Source organism: Equus asinus, chromosome 2, assembly GCF_041296235.1.
Source record: "Equus asinus isolate D_3611 breed Donkey chromosome 2, EquAss-T2T_v2, whole genome shotgun sequence".
NCBI lineage: Eukaryota > Metazoa > Chordata > Mammalia > Perissodactyla > Equidae > Equus > Equus asinus.
In genome coordinates this window covers 5,993,383-6,008,942 of record NC_091791.1, presented here as the reverse complement: position 1 = coordinate 6,008,942, position 15,560 = coordinate 5,993,383, and the positions used below count along the sequence as shown (strand labels likewise).

At 47.9% G+C, this 15,560-nt stretch overlaps 1 protein-coding gene across 2 annotated transcripts in view; it reads left to right on the top strand.

The window, feature by feature from the left end:
* DOCK1 (dedicator of cytokinesis 1) overlaps positions 1-15,560 on the top strand; it is a 505,440-nt gene that overhangs the window by 485,221 nt on the left and 4,659 nt on the right. For both annotated transcript variants that reach the window (XM_070481013.1, XM_044748741.2), the window contains exons 48-51: positions 3,597-3,742; positions 8,124-8,322; positions 12,203-12,356; positions 15,048-15,199. In XM_070481013.1, coding sequence (XP_070337114.1) covers positions 3,597-3,742; positions 8,124-8,322; positions 12,203-12,356; positions 15,048-15,199 — 651 coding nt within the window. The remainder of the gene's footprint in view (positions 1-3,596; positions 3,743-8,123; positions 8,323-12,202; positions 12,357-15,047; positions 15,200-15,560) is intronic.

The window sequence follows — 15,560 nt, the reverse complement described above, 5'->3', positions numbered from 1 at the left end:
GGTTAAGCTGGTAGCCCCTGCCTCAGTGGAGAAATTCAGCTTCACCTGTTCTAGGTGCTGGAGTTCAGTGGAATATTGCACCAGGGAGAGGAGGTGGCTTACAAGACTTAGAGAACACTCATGGTGCCAGGGGTCTGTCGGAGATGCAGAGCTGACCACGTGACTGCAAGTCCTTCAGCACCCCCCACGTCCACCCCCACCCTGTGGCCTCTGAAGGCTGAGATCAGGCTCCTACCTCCATGCATGCACCTCCCCACCTGGCCCTGCCCACCTGTCCCACTTGCCTACCCCAGGCCCACCTCCTCCCAGACCCCCCTAGATGCTAGCATGTGGCCCTTTGAGTTTCCAGTCCACAGCTGACATTTGGGCAGCATTTGGAGAAGAAGATTTTTCAGAAAACTATAAAACACACCTACTTCTCACCCTACCCCATAAAATACTGGTCACTGATTCAATTCAGCTCGGCCCACCCCACCCATGACTCCATGGGCAGTAAGTACTAGTGGTGGGTCAAGGTGGGGCATTCCGGCTCAGCTGGGAGACAATGATGCAAAACACATCCAAGTCATTGGGCAGGGCAGGGCTCGCTTCTGGTAAGAGAGCTGAAGTGAGTTTGTGCTTCAGGCCATAATAACAACAGCAGCAAGGACGAGGAAAGCTGCCATTGGGAGTGTGCCAAGCCCTACGGGCTTCCCCTGCCCTGCACCATTTCATTTCATCCTCATGCTGGCCTCTCAAGGCGGGGCTCTCACTCCCTGTGTGCTCAGGAGGAAGCTAAAGCTCTGAGAAGTTCTGTAGTTTACGCAAGGTCACATCGTCGGCCCCAGAGCCAAAATTCTAGCTTAGTTCTAACTTCCCCACCCCCTGCCAGCCCTGCTGTTGGGACAAAGAGACGTCAGTTCACTCACAGGATTCAGTGTCCTGGCACTGGAGCTGCACCTCTCAGGACTGGGAGAGACTAATTCCTTCAGATGAAAAAAAAAAATCCTGATGGCTGAGTTTCTAGAGGCTGCTCAATCAAGAAGGAATTATGAGGGGAATGGTCCAGCAGAGCCCACAGCCACACCCAGTGGGTGCCCTGCAAGTGCGGGACCCAAGAGTGGCTTCTCTCCCTCCTCGACCAGAGCCCTGCTCCTGACGTGCCCCTTTCTTTATTTTTCCTAATCCATAATCGTACATCCCGGCCAAGTCTCAAGGTTGCCTCTCGAGAGACATCACCAGCCCTTGTGGTCAGTGGTAGGATGTTCAAAGGCTGCTTTCTGAGCCTTCCCAGGTGCTGGACTGAGGTCCTTGCTGGCCGTCTGCACCTCCTGGCCCAGGACTGACCCCCTCCTGTGCACCCACTCACTCAATGCTCATGTCCCCCTGGCTGCTGTGAAGATCCACTCGTCAGAGAAATGGAAACCATCATGCTGGGCACTCTTAGGAGTGGGGCTCATGGCACCCAGATGTCAGAAGGTCACGTTTCTTCTCCACAGTACGCTCAGCCATGTCTCCTTGAGCACTGCATCTCCATGTGCACAGTGGATGATGCTGAAACATAGAGGCAGCATCCTCTCAGCCACAAAAGTCACCTGAGCACAAAGTTGCTGGCTCTCTTCCCTTCTGCCCCTCTCCTGGATCCAGAAACGATCGGGTCAAAGTCAGGCCCGAGACGGTTGCACAGGAGAGGCAGGAAGGCAGTCCTTCCCAAATTGGTAGGTGGGATGACCTGAGGAGGTGGGTGTTCAGAAAGACAAACACTGGCTTCCAAAAGCTGATTCCCCACCTCTGAGACGTCTTCAGAAACTGCTGCTGTGGAAGAAATGGCAAAGGATAGCATGGATTTGGAAAGACAGAGGCTGCCAACAGGTCTCATTCGAAGTGTAAAGAGAGTCAGAGTCCCACAGAGATGCCCGGGAGGAGAGCAATGGAAGAACTGGGCAGGGTGGTGCCCAGGATGGTGGATAAGGTGGTGCGGGCAGGGCAGGAGTAGCAGGCGGGACTCTTGCTTGGAAGTATCAGGAACAGTGGGGCACAAAACAGACTCTCAGGGCCCAAGCAAGAGGCTGGATGAGAGGAACACTTCAGATAGCTGGGCCTTGGCTTGCCATCTGAAAGTGGTTCAGAAAGGCTGAAAAGTGGGTACTGTAGACTTTGATTTCATATAGGAAACATTTTCACAATTTGGACTAATCTTCAAGTAGCCATTTCCTTTCTAGTTTCCTCATTAAGACCAATTAATGACAATGGGCATCTCCAAGGAGAGGTGCATTGGTACCATCGTTGATGCTAAATCCAAGACTGACCAAACCCTCTGTGCTGGCAAATTCCAGCAGCATCTTGCTTTGAGTCACTGGTTGGCAAACTGGCCCACCACCCTTTTTGTAAATAAAGTTTTATTGCAATGGAGCCGTGCTCACTCATTTCTGTTTTGTCTATGGCTGTTTTCCTGTTTCTGGCAGAGACCTGATGACCTGCAAGCCTCAAAGACGGATTATCCAGCCTTTTACAGAAAAAAGTTTACCAACTCCTGCTTTAAACTGTTCTTTCGCAATTTTGAACCTTTTACTATTATAAAGAGAGAGTGTACAGATCAAATAGTATTTGATGTGCAAAACACACATTTAAGAAACAGGCCCACTTTTCAGATGTAGAAGTGGTATTACACAGTCTGGAATCAACTGTGGTTCCAAGCAGGTCTTCGAGAGGTAATTGACTGAGTGAGTTGCCAGCTTTGGTGGCGTGGGGTTGTGAGATGGGGAGACTGAAGCCACACAGAGAGGAAGTATTCTACAGGAATTTGCTTCCCACATCCTGAGGTAAAAGGAAGGAGCTTCTGCAGCAGCTGCAGTCCCAGATGTGCCAACATCTGGCTTGGGATGCAGGTACACTAGCGTTTTCTAATTAGATGTTGACACGTGCTGTGTTTCAGTGATACTTGTCTTGGTAATATACAATAATATTTCAAAGAAAGGATGGAAAACTCCATCTAGAGACTGTTTGTCTCCAGAATGCATCGCTAGTACACTGCCTGGCAGGGAGGAGCAGCTTGGGCAGCTCCGGCCGTGGCTTCATCTAATCCACTGTCTGATCAGTGGCAGGGGAGGAAATCCATGTTTAATGAAGCAGCAAGATCATCTTATTTTAGTTAGAGAAGTGCATCATTACACTTCCATGTATTTTGATGATCTGCCCGGTTTGTCAACATGCAGAGATGTACAAAGTTGATCGAAAGATCTTGCAGTTTCTTTAATCGTGTACTGGGTGTTACTCTATAAATTAAATTTTCTGGTCAGTACGTTCTTCCGTGACTTTGGAACAGTTTGACGCATTGTGCTCTTGGTAAAAAAAAAAAAAAAAACTGCGTTTAAAATTTTTAACAACCAAGAAGTTTCTTTCCAGTATTTTTCATATCAGGTAAGGTTTCAAAACAAACCCCCAAATAATCATCATTTTCGTCTTTGTCCCTGAACAAGAACAGGCACTGTTCATAAAAGTGTGGACAGTTTCAGTCAAGATTCCAGACTGCTAAGGCCACTTGGTCCCAAGAGTCTGACCGTGCCAGGCTGGAAGTCGTTTGGCACAGACATCAAATAAGCCTCTCTCTCTTGCAGCCCTCAAGTCTGGACGACAGAAGAGGCAGCCGGCCGCGGTCCATGGTCCGATCCTTCACCATGCCCTCTTCATCGCGGCCTCTGTCGGTGGCCTCTGTCTCTTCCCTGTCATCGGACAGCACCCCTTCCAGGCCGGGTTCTGATGGGTGAGTCGGGCTCAATGGCAGGGAGAAGTTGGCAGGTCCTGCAAGGAGCCACCCAGGTTCCTGGGTTTGTTTTATCACCACTGAGAGGATTTTTAAAATAAACTATGTTTGAAACTAAGACCCTCCAAGACTTTACAACTGTAGTGCCCAATATGACTTTCAGGGTCTTGTGTGTTTTTGAGAAAAAATGCTTCGGGTAAGGTGTCCATCAAATTTTAAACCTCTAGTGAGTGTTCAGTCCCCTTCCACATGTCCTGGAAGAGTCGTGGTGCACTCCTTGGGTGCTGTGCTTGTACTTTTCATCCCTTGTCATTTCCATGGTGTCACACCAGTGCAGAACTGTCACACAATCAGCCTTACTTGAGAGCTGGCAGGGCCAGGTTATTTCTGTAAGATTTCTTTGGAGACCAGATTTTGCTCTTGAGCACCCAACAGCACAAGATGATTAAGAGGAACAGGAACCAAAAGGAGTCAATGTTGGTTGAGCTCCCACTGTGTTTCTTGCATTCACTCGGAGTCTTCAGAGAGAACCTCCATACTGATAATGTTCTGGTGTTTTTGAGTAGCAGACATGTAAAGTTTATTCTTTTCTTATTAAACAAAAAGAAAAAATGTCTCATGCACCTTGAACACCAGAGAACCACTTCTCATTGTTGTACTGTCAAGTTTGCACGGTTGTGTGCTTGTCCACCCCATTTGGTTTACAATCCATCACCCTAGCGAACCTGCAGGCCCTGGCCCCTGCAACGTGCAGACACGAACTCTCAGAGCGCCCCCAGGGATAGCTCAAATCTAAGTGCCCTTTGTTGCCAATGACCGATGTGCCCCATGGAGGATTGAAAACTATATCCGCATTTTTTTTCTTAACAGTAATTTTTATCAGGGTCTGCTGCTTATAAGGCCAAGTCCATATGGAAATTCTCAATTTAGAAATATTTAAATCATGTGTGCTTATCACTTAGAGCAAGATTGCTAAAGAAATTTAATTCAGCTTCTCAAGAAAATCCCCAGGCTGGTTATGAAAAGGTTTTTATGTTTCCGAGAACGTAGGGGTGAGGGTGGAAATTGATGTAGAGGTTTCAGATAAAAGTGATGTATTGCACCTGTGAATACAGGAACGCGAGCAGTCGTCTCCTCCTGCCCAGGAGATGTTTGTTTAACCTTGAACTAGAAGGCATCTTTATTAGAGCCCAGATTTTTGTTCATTCTCGGGGTTACCACCCTTAGCTATGTAATTAATCTGGAGAAAATGAGGCTTTGGTCTCCAATGGCACGGGTTATGTGCAGAATAAAGTTCCTCCTGTTGGCAGTTGCTTCTCCTAATGTGAAAAATTTAGCTTAACCTGTCTTTCTCTGGGTTCTTCGTGTACTCACCTGGATTTCACAGCACAGCTCTTTCCCTGAGCTGAAAGATGTCCACTAATCCTCTTATTTCCTACATTAATTGTCTCAAGTTCTGCAGAACCCAGAATAAAATCATGGAGATTTTTCATTGTTGCTTATAATATAATAGATATAATATCTAATGCCTAATGGATGTTGACTTAGTGGTTATGGCATATCCAGTTGGAAAAGTCCAGGGGTCCCAAAACGCCTTAGTGATCAAAGTCAACACTGGCATATTTTATTGTAGAAAAATTTCAGACATAGACAAAGTGGATAGAATATTATAATGAGACCCCATACCCGTCAACTCCTAGCCAATCTTATTTCAGTCTGTATCCCACTCTCTCCTTCCCCCATATTATTTTGAAGCAAATCTCAAACATCATGTAATTTCACCCGTAAGTATTTCAGTGTGAATTTCTAAAAGGTAAGAACTTTTTTAAAAAAGCACAACCATCCTACCTTTATCACATGTACAAAAGTAACAGTAATTCCATATTATCATCAAATATTGGTGTTAATTTCCAATTGTGTCATAAATGTACTTTTTTGATTTTGTTTGAAAATGACCCAAATAAGATCCCCACCTTGCAGTTGGTTGATATATCTCTTTAATTCTCTTTTTTTATTTAACTTAATTTTATTTATTTTTTTATTTATTTTTGAGGAAGATTAACCCTGAACTAACATCTGCTGCCAATCCTCCTCTTTTTGCTGAGGAAGACTGGCCCTGAGCTAACATCTGTGCCCATCTTCCTCTATACTATATGTGGGATGCCTACCACAGCATGTCTTGCCAGGTGGTGCCATGTCACTACCCGGGATCCGAACTGGCGAACCCTGGGCCGCTGAAGCAGAATGTGCACACTTAACCGCTGAGCCACCGGGCTGGCCCCTCTTTAATTCTCTTTTAATCAATAGATTTCTCCTTCCACTTTCTTTCTTTTCTATTCCTTGTAATTTATTTGTTGAAAAGTCTGGATTGTTTATCCTGTAGTCTGCATTTTGCTGATTGCATCCCTACTGTGTTGTTTGACGTGTGTCTCTGTCCTCCATAGTTCTGCATATCGATAGTTGCATCTAGAGGCTTGATCAGATTCAGGTTTGATTTGGGGACAGGACAGTTTCATAGTTTTTCCGTTCAGAGGCACATTGTGTCTGGCTGTCTTTCTTCCAGTGATGTTAGCAGCTATTGATAATCAATGCCTACGTTCAATACCATTACTGTTCAAATAGTATGCACCTTAACAACAACAAATCCTGCTGCCCATCCAGGTTTACTGGGAGAAACAAAACACAGGAGATGTGATTCTTGCTCTCAGCAGGCTGTCTCTTCAAGGGATTTGAAATGTGGTTTTGTGAATGATCCATCTAAATGTTGATTTGCACGTTACCTCTCGCATACTGGGGAGTGAGGTTGCTGTAATGGCCTTCTTAATCAGAGCACTGGTTTTGTTCTAAATGTCCCATTCACAAATAAGTTTAAAAGAAACCACAGCTATGCTGAAAATGTGACTGGCTTTCTAAGTTTCTTTCTCTTGCAATCAATGTCCCCTTGAAAAGCCAATTTATTCTCCAGATGGTCAAGGAAGTCAAGCTTGGAAGGTGGCTGTCAGGACTGGGAGCTCCCAAGGGCAGGCTCGGGGCCAGCTCCCTGTCCGACGGTCCACATTACGGGGACTGTGGTTTGTCCTGCCCCTGGCTCAGGGACTGCATGGGCACTGGGCAGCTAGAAGGTAGGGAGCTTCTGTGAACCTTCTTCATTTCCTATTTTGCTTCTCTTAACCATACGGAAATGATGTGTAGACCACAGTTTAAAAGACATTTATGAGAAATCGCAATATAGGCTACTCCTCCTAGATGTCTGTAAGACTGTCATTCCTCTTCAGGGACCCTATCCCTTTTCAAATACCATTTTCAAATGCTGTATTTTGAAAATATAAGATCCTAACAATACCTCCTGTGTGAAACATGCTATAAGGTTTTTAAGACATTTTCGCACCTTTATCCACGTTGGCTATCTCTCCTAACTCCTCTCTGCCACAGAGGGTAAGACTCCAACCTTAGAATTGGACCCATTTCTTTCCTCTCCTGATAAGACTTACTAGGACAGAAACAGATAGACATCTCCCCCGCCTCAGACAGTCCTGTCTTAAAATAGCAAACCACAATTGCGTGTAGATGTGTGTGCATACTCAGCTTTGACAGGTGCCTTAGAAACTAGTCCAAGATCCATTTACTCCATAGGCTAACCATTAACATGCTTTTAGGCAGAACGGTGGTGGTGGTGTCCTCATTTCACTTTGTGAATGGGGACATCCAGCCCATAGTGGTTAAGAGGATGTTGAGACTCACCAGTAAGTGGCAGAGCTAGCAGCCAGGTCCACTGCCTCTAGCACAGTTCTCAGCTGACAATCTGAGAGCATCTACACATTCCTACAAGCTGAGATCAGCTTGCTTCTCACTGAGCCATCCAGAAGGCTTTCCAATGGAAGCTACCAATATATCTGTAGTCTTAAACTAGCCATAGAAACTTGGTCAGAATCAAGGTACCAGAAATTTCTTTGCATCAGCACCTGCCTATTTCTCCTCATTGCATTTGTGAAAATTTCAGTATGAATCTATAAAAGGCGAGGGCTCCCTTTTTGAAATATACCCCAAATACCATCCTTGCGTCACAAATCAACAATAATCGCTGAGTATCATCACCACACATCCAGTCAGACTTCACATTTCCTCCTTCGTCCTATAAATGTCCTGTTTTTCTCCAGTTTGTTTTTATCAGGATGCCAGCACCGTCCATCATTGCAATTGGTTAATATGTATCTCAAGTCTCCCTCGGCCTCTCCTTTTAAATCATTCCTCTCCTGAGAGAATTTTGGGGGTCCCGGTCCACACTGAGGTTTGTCATGAGTGACTTTACATACATCTGCAGGGTGAAAAGCAATTGCTCTCCTGTTAAGCCATCACTGATTTAAAGAACCGTTTCCTATAGGTTTGCTCTGGAGCCTCTCCTGCCAAAGAAAATGCACTCCAGGTCCCAGGACAAGCTGGACAAGGACGATGCGGACAAGGAGAAGAAGGACAAGAAGAAGGAAAAAAGGAACAGCAAGCATCAAGAGATATTTGATAAAGAATTTAAACCCACCGACATTTCCCTTCAGCAGTCTGAGGCTGTGATCCTTTCAGAAACGGTAATTTCACGGGGACCGTCCCCTCACTCTGCCGTGGCTGCTGGACCTGCCTTTGCTCTACACTCAGGCAATGGGGCTGTCAGTGGGGGTTTATTGAACTTGCTATAAAATAGTCACTTGAGAATCCGGGGTCTCCCTCAATGCCCCCCACCCCCCATACACCCCGATGCTGTAGGGCTCCACAGGTGAAAGGTGAGCTTCCTTTCTCAGGGAGATGCTTGTTGGCCTTCATCTTCCATTCCGAAGGGGCTCAGGCGGGGTCCGCTGTCGGCAGGACCCACGCATTTGTAGGCTCTCTGCAGCAATGTCGGACTGGCTTCCAATATACATCTGATATCTCCGAAGGTGAACAGGAATGCTCTTGTCAGAAAACAAACAGTGCTCTGGGTCAGCTAACACCTTTCCCTCGCCCCTTCATGACCAGAAATCTCTAAGCCACAGTTTCGCCTGGGTGTTATAATCTGCTCAGCTAGAGTCCAAAAGCCCCTTCCTGCCAGGTTCCACTAGCTGCACACGGTTCCGTGTCATCCTCCGTGCTTCATCTGCTCCATGTTTAAATCTCTTGGCCATCTTTCAGGAGGATTTTCGGGGACTTAAACATGACACTTGCTGGTTAGTTAACATTAAACATGGATCCCAGGGAATCTCGTTTATTCTGGAGTCCAGGGCGTGTGATGGCAGTGACACCCAGGCAGCACACTCTCGTCTCTGGGCTGGGCAGGGCGGGCGGCTGCTCCCAGAAGTGCACAGCAGCATTTGGAGTCTGAGGGCAAAAAGGAGGTATGGACAGCTTCTGGAGTGAACTTTATTCAGAAAGGGCTATTTGTAGACTGGAAACTAAATAAAGAAGAGGCTCACCCAGGCTGTCAGCTTCAAAGGTTACTTCAGGCTTGGAGCCGCCTCCTCCTGGAAACTGATGGGCGTTTGCCTGTATGGAACCAAGAATGCCCCTGCCCTGGGCAGGAGCCCATGACCTGTCCTCGCTGTGATTGAAGGGATGCTTGATCGAAGGGCTCAGATGGGACCGCTTTTTGATAAGACATACCTCGCTGCTTGTTTATTTCTTGAACACCAGAAGGTGTGCTTCATCCAGATTGCCTGCCACTCAGACCCGTGGTCCCATGTTGCTTGGCTGTCTAGAGGCAGAAGGCAAATCCGAGAGCCACAACATGGCCTCCTAGAAGGCGAATGCCCTTCTGAGACCTGAGACTCAGCTCTGACTGCAGCTGGTCTGTGGGTTTCATGGCAGCACGACAGTGGCCAAGGGTGTCAGGGCCCAGGGGAGGGGCTGGCCAGAGGCAGGCATTACACGCCCAAGCGCTGAGCCTCAAGCATTGGGATTAAGAGGTTTCTGATGAACCACCCGTATTCTCTGTCCACTATTCTGGAGAGTTGAGATGCCAGCAACCCTGCTGGGACTGGCCAAGATCCCCTTCTCTCAAGCTCAGAATTCTCAAGTCGCAAGACAGCATAACTGGGTGGGGAAATTAACAGAAACATATTTTGAATATTTACTAAGTGCCAGACACTGTGCAAGTCTTTCATATATTTTTATTCAAGCTCCATTTTAAGATGTTAAAACTGAGGGCCTCAGAGAATTTGAGCCAAGTGGCAGACTTGATCACAATTAAGTTATATGAAAAGATGTCGAAGGACTTGCCAGGCACTTGACCATCACAGTACAAGTTCTTTCCCTCCCTGCTGTGGCCCTGTTTTCCTGCAAGGACACTAGCAAAGACGGGCTGAGTTCAGCACAAGGTGGGCCTCCCCATAGCTGGCCCAAAGTGCCCTCAGCAAATCCACAGAGATGCACTAAGGTCAGAGCACAAAGCTTGACACTTCTGTCGGCCTCTGACAGTTCTCAGAATGACCACAGCTGCAGCTCCAGGGGCCAGGAATTCTGACCTCTCACTGGGAGCAGATTACTGTTCTTCATCCGGCCCAGCTACTTGTTTGTCCGCAAAGGGGCCTCTTCCTCCTGGTGGCAGGTGCTAGCAAGGTCCGCGAGTACAGTAGGCACCTGGAGTTTCCTACGCGAGTGTCCATGTGCCTGTGGCTGGCCCAGTACCCTAGGGTGGAGCAGGTGGGTGAGTGGGACCCCTGGGAGGGGGCTTTCCTGGACCAGATGCGGCAGCCCCATTCCCTGGGGCAACACCACGCCCCCTGGTCTTCCCCAGGCCGTCTAGGGTAGCCTTTGCTCTTTACCTCCCACCTGGCCTCCTCAGCTTCTACAGAGGTTTCCTCTGGTCTCTCCGTGGGGCTGGGTTCAGCTTCCCACTTGATTTGCGTCATTAACAATTTCATGACCCTTAGCTGAGCCTCTCTGAGCACCAGGTGGGAGGCCGGGGCTCTCCAGGTGCAATTTGCCTCTCACCAGTAAGACATCCTTCAGCTCTCTGAATCATAAGAAAGTGCCCTTAGGGAAGGGCGGGAGAAGCACCTAAACAATTCCTGAATCCCTGTCACCAGTCCACAAACACATCCACGGAGATCCCAGAGCTTCACCAGGCAGGCCCCGACCTCCCCCAGCGAGGCCGCAGGGAACTCATCAGTTCTGCAGATGAGGGCTGACGCCTGGTCTCCGGGATCTGCTCCATCAGCATAGGATGGTTCTGGGAGTCAGCCTGTTGCCTGTGTCCCCCAGTCACCCCATTTACCAAAGCACTTAAACCTTCCTCCCTTCCTTCCAGCTTCAGCAGCCTCCAAACAGGCCCTCCTTAGCCTTTGCAGACCACTTAGAGGGCACACATCGCAGTCCACCTACTCTGCTGCTGGCCCTGACCAGCGAGACCCCCTGACCCCAGCCAGGCCCAGGAATCAGGCCGCAACCCCAAGCCCAGAGCCTCCTGCCCTTCTTGGGGGGGCCGGGGGGGGGGGCGGGGATTCCTCCTTTTTGACTGGGTTAGTAACTTTTCTAATTCCTCCTACCTCAGCAGTTTGGAATTGGTTGTGTTCCCCAGGTCTGATGATCTGAGACCAAGTTGTAAGAAATACATAAATAAAACTTCTCAACATAACAAACACAAGAAGGGGGCTTAGATGGGGAAATGTCAGTTGCATTTGAGAGTCAGAGACTGGCAGGAAAAATGTGGCGAAAAGTAGAGAGAAAGAATTCCTACTCAGTAATAACATAGCATGAGAGAAGAAACAGGAAATGGATCAAGAAAATCCCTCAGCAGGTTTCTAGACTTTTTCCTGTAGCTGCCAAGAAAGCCCAAGAAATGAGGAGCAGGCCTGAGCATTCCGGTTGCTGAGCAGGCCGTTTATTCCATTCTTGACCCTTGGGAGGTATTCCTCTGTGCTCTCACATGGCCCTGAACAGTGCAGCAATCTTCTGCCTGTTTTACATTTGTGTTCAGGAAACATGTGATGTGGGATCCACCCCCAGACTGTGTAAGCAGATTATTGTGAGGCCCTGTTTAAGTTTTCCAGACCCCAGACTGGGGGCTTCAACAGCAGAAATGTACTGTCTCGTAGTTCTGGAGGCTGGAAGTCCTAGACTAAGGTGTCGGCAGGGCTGTTTCCTTCTGAGGGCTGTGAGACAGAATCTGTTCGTGCCTCTCCCCTGGCTTCTGGTGGTCTTACCAGCAATCTTTGGTGTTCCTTGGCTTGTAGAAACATCACCGCAATCTCTGCTTTCATCTTCACATGGTGTTTTCCCTGTGCGTGTGTCTCTGTGTCCAAATTTCCCCTTTTTATAAGGACACAGTCATAGTGGATTAGGACCCACCCCAATGACCTCATTTTAACTTGATCATCCGCAAAGACCCTGTTTCCGGATAAGGTCACATTCACAGGTGCTAGGGGTTAGGACTTGTGGGGTGACACACCCCAGCCCATGACAGACCCTAACTATGCTCTTTCTGTCCCTCCAATACAGATAAGTCCTCTGCGGCCCCAGAGACCCAAGAGCCAGGTGATCAACGTCATTGGAAGTGAGAGGCGCTTCTCAGTGTCCCCGTCGTCACCGTCCTCCCAGCAGACACCCCCTCCGGTCATGCCAAGGGCCAAGCTCAGCTTCAGTGTGCAGTCCAGTAAGAGGAACCTTCTCTGTATTCGAATCCGTGACCTTGTTCTGTGCTTCCCTCCTGATCGAAGGCTCTAGAGTTAGAGGCACTTCCTCTCCTTCCAGCAGATGGAAAGAGTTTTGACAAGCACCTGACTTATTGGGAATGTCCCTTAGGACTTCAGCAAATCAGGCCAGAGCCCAGTCCTGGGCTCCTGAGTTCTGTGGGTGGACAGTGTGGGCCCCCTCCAGGCTCTCAAAACCCCCTGCCTTGGGAGGAGACTTGAGAGGCCCATGGAACAGTCTCCCTTTTTGTATCACAGGGTAATGAGTCATGCGAGGGCCTTGGGCCTTCTTCTATCCAGGAAGAATGTAAAGTGAGGAAGCACTTCCGGGCTGTTCTGAAGGGCTAAGGGTATAGCTTTGTTTTCTCATCTTGTGCAGTTTCTAGCCTGCCATAAAATGTTACCACAAACGTGGTGGTCTAGAATGCAGAAATTTATTCTCACAGTCTGGAGGCCAGAAGTCTGAAATCAAGGTGTCGACAGGGTTGCTTCCTTCTGGAGGCACAGAGGGAGAATCTATCCATGCCTCTCTCCTGGCTTCTGGTGGATTCTGGCTGTCCTTGGCGTTCTTGGCCTGTCACAGCATCACTCCAGTCTCTCCCTCCGTCTTCACATGCCCTCTTCTCTGGGTTTCTGTGTCCTCTCCTCTCCTTATAGACACTAGTCGTTGGCTTTAGAGGCCACCAGAAATCCAGGATGATCTCATCTTGAGATCCTTAACTCATTATATCTATGAAGACCCTATCCCCAAATAAGGTCATATTCTGAGGTTCTGGGTGGACGTGAATTTTGGAGGAACACTATTCAACCTACCGCAAGTGATAACCAGCTTTTCGCAACTAAAGTCAGGCCCACCAGAGGAGGAAATCTTGGTGCAAAGAGGGTGGTAGGGAGTGAGGGCGGCAGATCAAGGGAGCCCAGAAGAACCCACTTTCCTTCCTGGGGCCGGAGAGCACGGCCCTGTGGAGTGGCTCGTGCAAGGCAATGAACGATTGTCCTCAGCACCTGGTTTTCTTCTTGCTGAAAGGGCAGCAGCAGCGATTCTGGAGACCCTCGGGGGAGGGGTCAGGGCTGCCTCTGTGGATGAGCCTCATTAGTGAGCGAAGAGTTCTCTGGGTGCTGGAAAGGAGGTGGTCTCTGGGTGCTGCCTCTTCACATCCTTACACTATTACCATGTGATCTTCTTCTAAAAATATTTTATTAATTTTATTAAAAGTAGTTAAAAACAGGTACCATTGTAGCTGCTGTGGAAAACACTTTGATGGTTCCTTAAAGTTAAATACAGAATCACCATACGCCCCAGCAAGTCAGCTCCTAGGCATATAACCCAAAGAATTGCAAACAGGGGCTCAGACAGATACTTGGATGCAAATGTTCATAGCTGCATTATTCACAGTAGCCAAAAGGTGGAAACAACCCATGTCCATCAATCGATGAATGGATAAACAAATGTATGTCCAGAGACATATCCATGCAGTAGGATACAATTCAGCCATAAGAAAAAATGAAGTTCTAATACTTGCTACAGCATGGACAAACCTCAAAAACATTAAGTGAAATAAGCCAGACATAAAAGGACAGATCTATGATTCCAATGATATGAAACCACTAAAATAAGGAGACAGAAAGTAGATTGGAGGTCTTCAGGGGCTGTGGGGAGAGATGGGGGAGTTATTGCTTTGTGGGTAGAGACTTTGTGTTTGGGCTGATAAAAAGTTTTGGAAATAGCGGTGATGGTTGCACAGCATTATGAATGTAATTAATGCCACTTTTTTGTGCACTTCTTGCTCCCTTGATTCAATGGCAAGGCTTCCTTATACATTGACACAACGCTTCCTGGGAGGCATTTTCCTAATGAAGGATTTTTCATTAGATGGATCATTGTGGAAAACTCTGCAAGAGGCCCATCAGGAAAAATGTTTATTTTCCTCTCTTTTAAGATAAAAGAAAAACAAATTATTTCTAAGAGTCTCCGCACAGGTTGAGAAAATATGCTGTCAATGATTATTCCTCCATTTGAAAACAGCTGCTTTTTCAGTTTACTTTAAAAATCAATTGTCCTTCCCCTTGGCTTATTTAAAGCCACAGCCACAGTGACTGCTGCCGCTAATAACTTCATTTCATACAGTCGTGGGTTTTCCTATAGGAGAGAGATTTGAAGGGCAGGTGGCTGGCTTGTGCTGCGTTATTACACTTCACTTAGAGAAGCGCTCTGGGTCATAACTGCAGGAGGCTGGCTACACAGTCCTGGCTGGGCTTTGAAAAAGGCAGGTGTAGACAGGCCTGTGACACCCAGCTGTTTAGATGCCACCGAGAGAAAGGGCCTGAGGAGGGATCAGAAGGGGCCTGGGGTTGACATGGCTATTTTTATAGTGCATCAATGCCTCCTTTAAGAGCTGGTTTTAGGTGTCTCATGGAACTTGGTGTTCTTTCTAGAACATGCCATTAGGAGGGGATCCCACCCTCTGCCTCCTCTACCCCTCCATTCTGTCCTCTCTGCCCCATTGACAAGTGTTTCTTGGGGATAAAGTGTTTCTGCCCCCCGCCCCCCCCCCCCCCCCCCACCACTCCCAGAGGGAACCTGAAGCAGCCGCCTGTGCATTCACGGCCCATGGGGATGTGGATGTGGTTGTAAACGGATCCCGGTTTTCCAGGTTTGGAGCTGAATGGCATGACCGGGATGGACGTGGCTGAGGTTCCGCCTCCTCTTCCTCTCAAAGGCAGCACGGCAGATTATGGGAACTTGATGGAAAACCAAGACTTTATCGGCTCACCGACGCCTCCGCCCCCTCCTCCTCACCAGAGGGTAAGTCGTCGGGAATCTGAAAAATGGGTTTTTACTCTCTTTCCCTCCACAAGGCAGATATCTCTCCTTCCTGATGTAAGTGTGTTTCCTCTGGGCTAGCCTAGACTTGATTTTGAGAAAAGAGGTCAAAGCGATCAGTTACGTGCCATCTGTAGTTCTGTGTCATTATGACTACACAGACACACACGTTCAGATGTGGTCCTCAGAACGAGAAAAGGGGAGAGAAGATCCAGACGGATCGAAGGGCCAGCCTCATCACCATGGAGGCCTTCTCCTTGAGGTGCAATTCTTGTGGAAGCTTGATTTTTGAAAAGTAGCTTTTCTATGAAGGGTTTGTCTGACTTTTTTAAGAAGTTGGCCC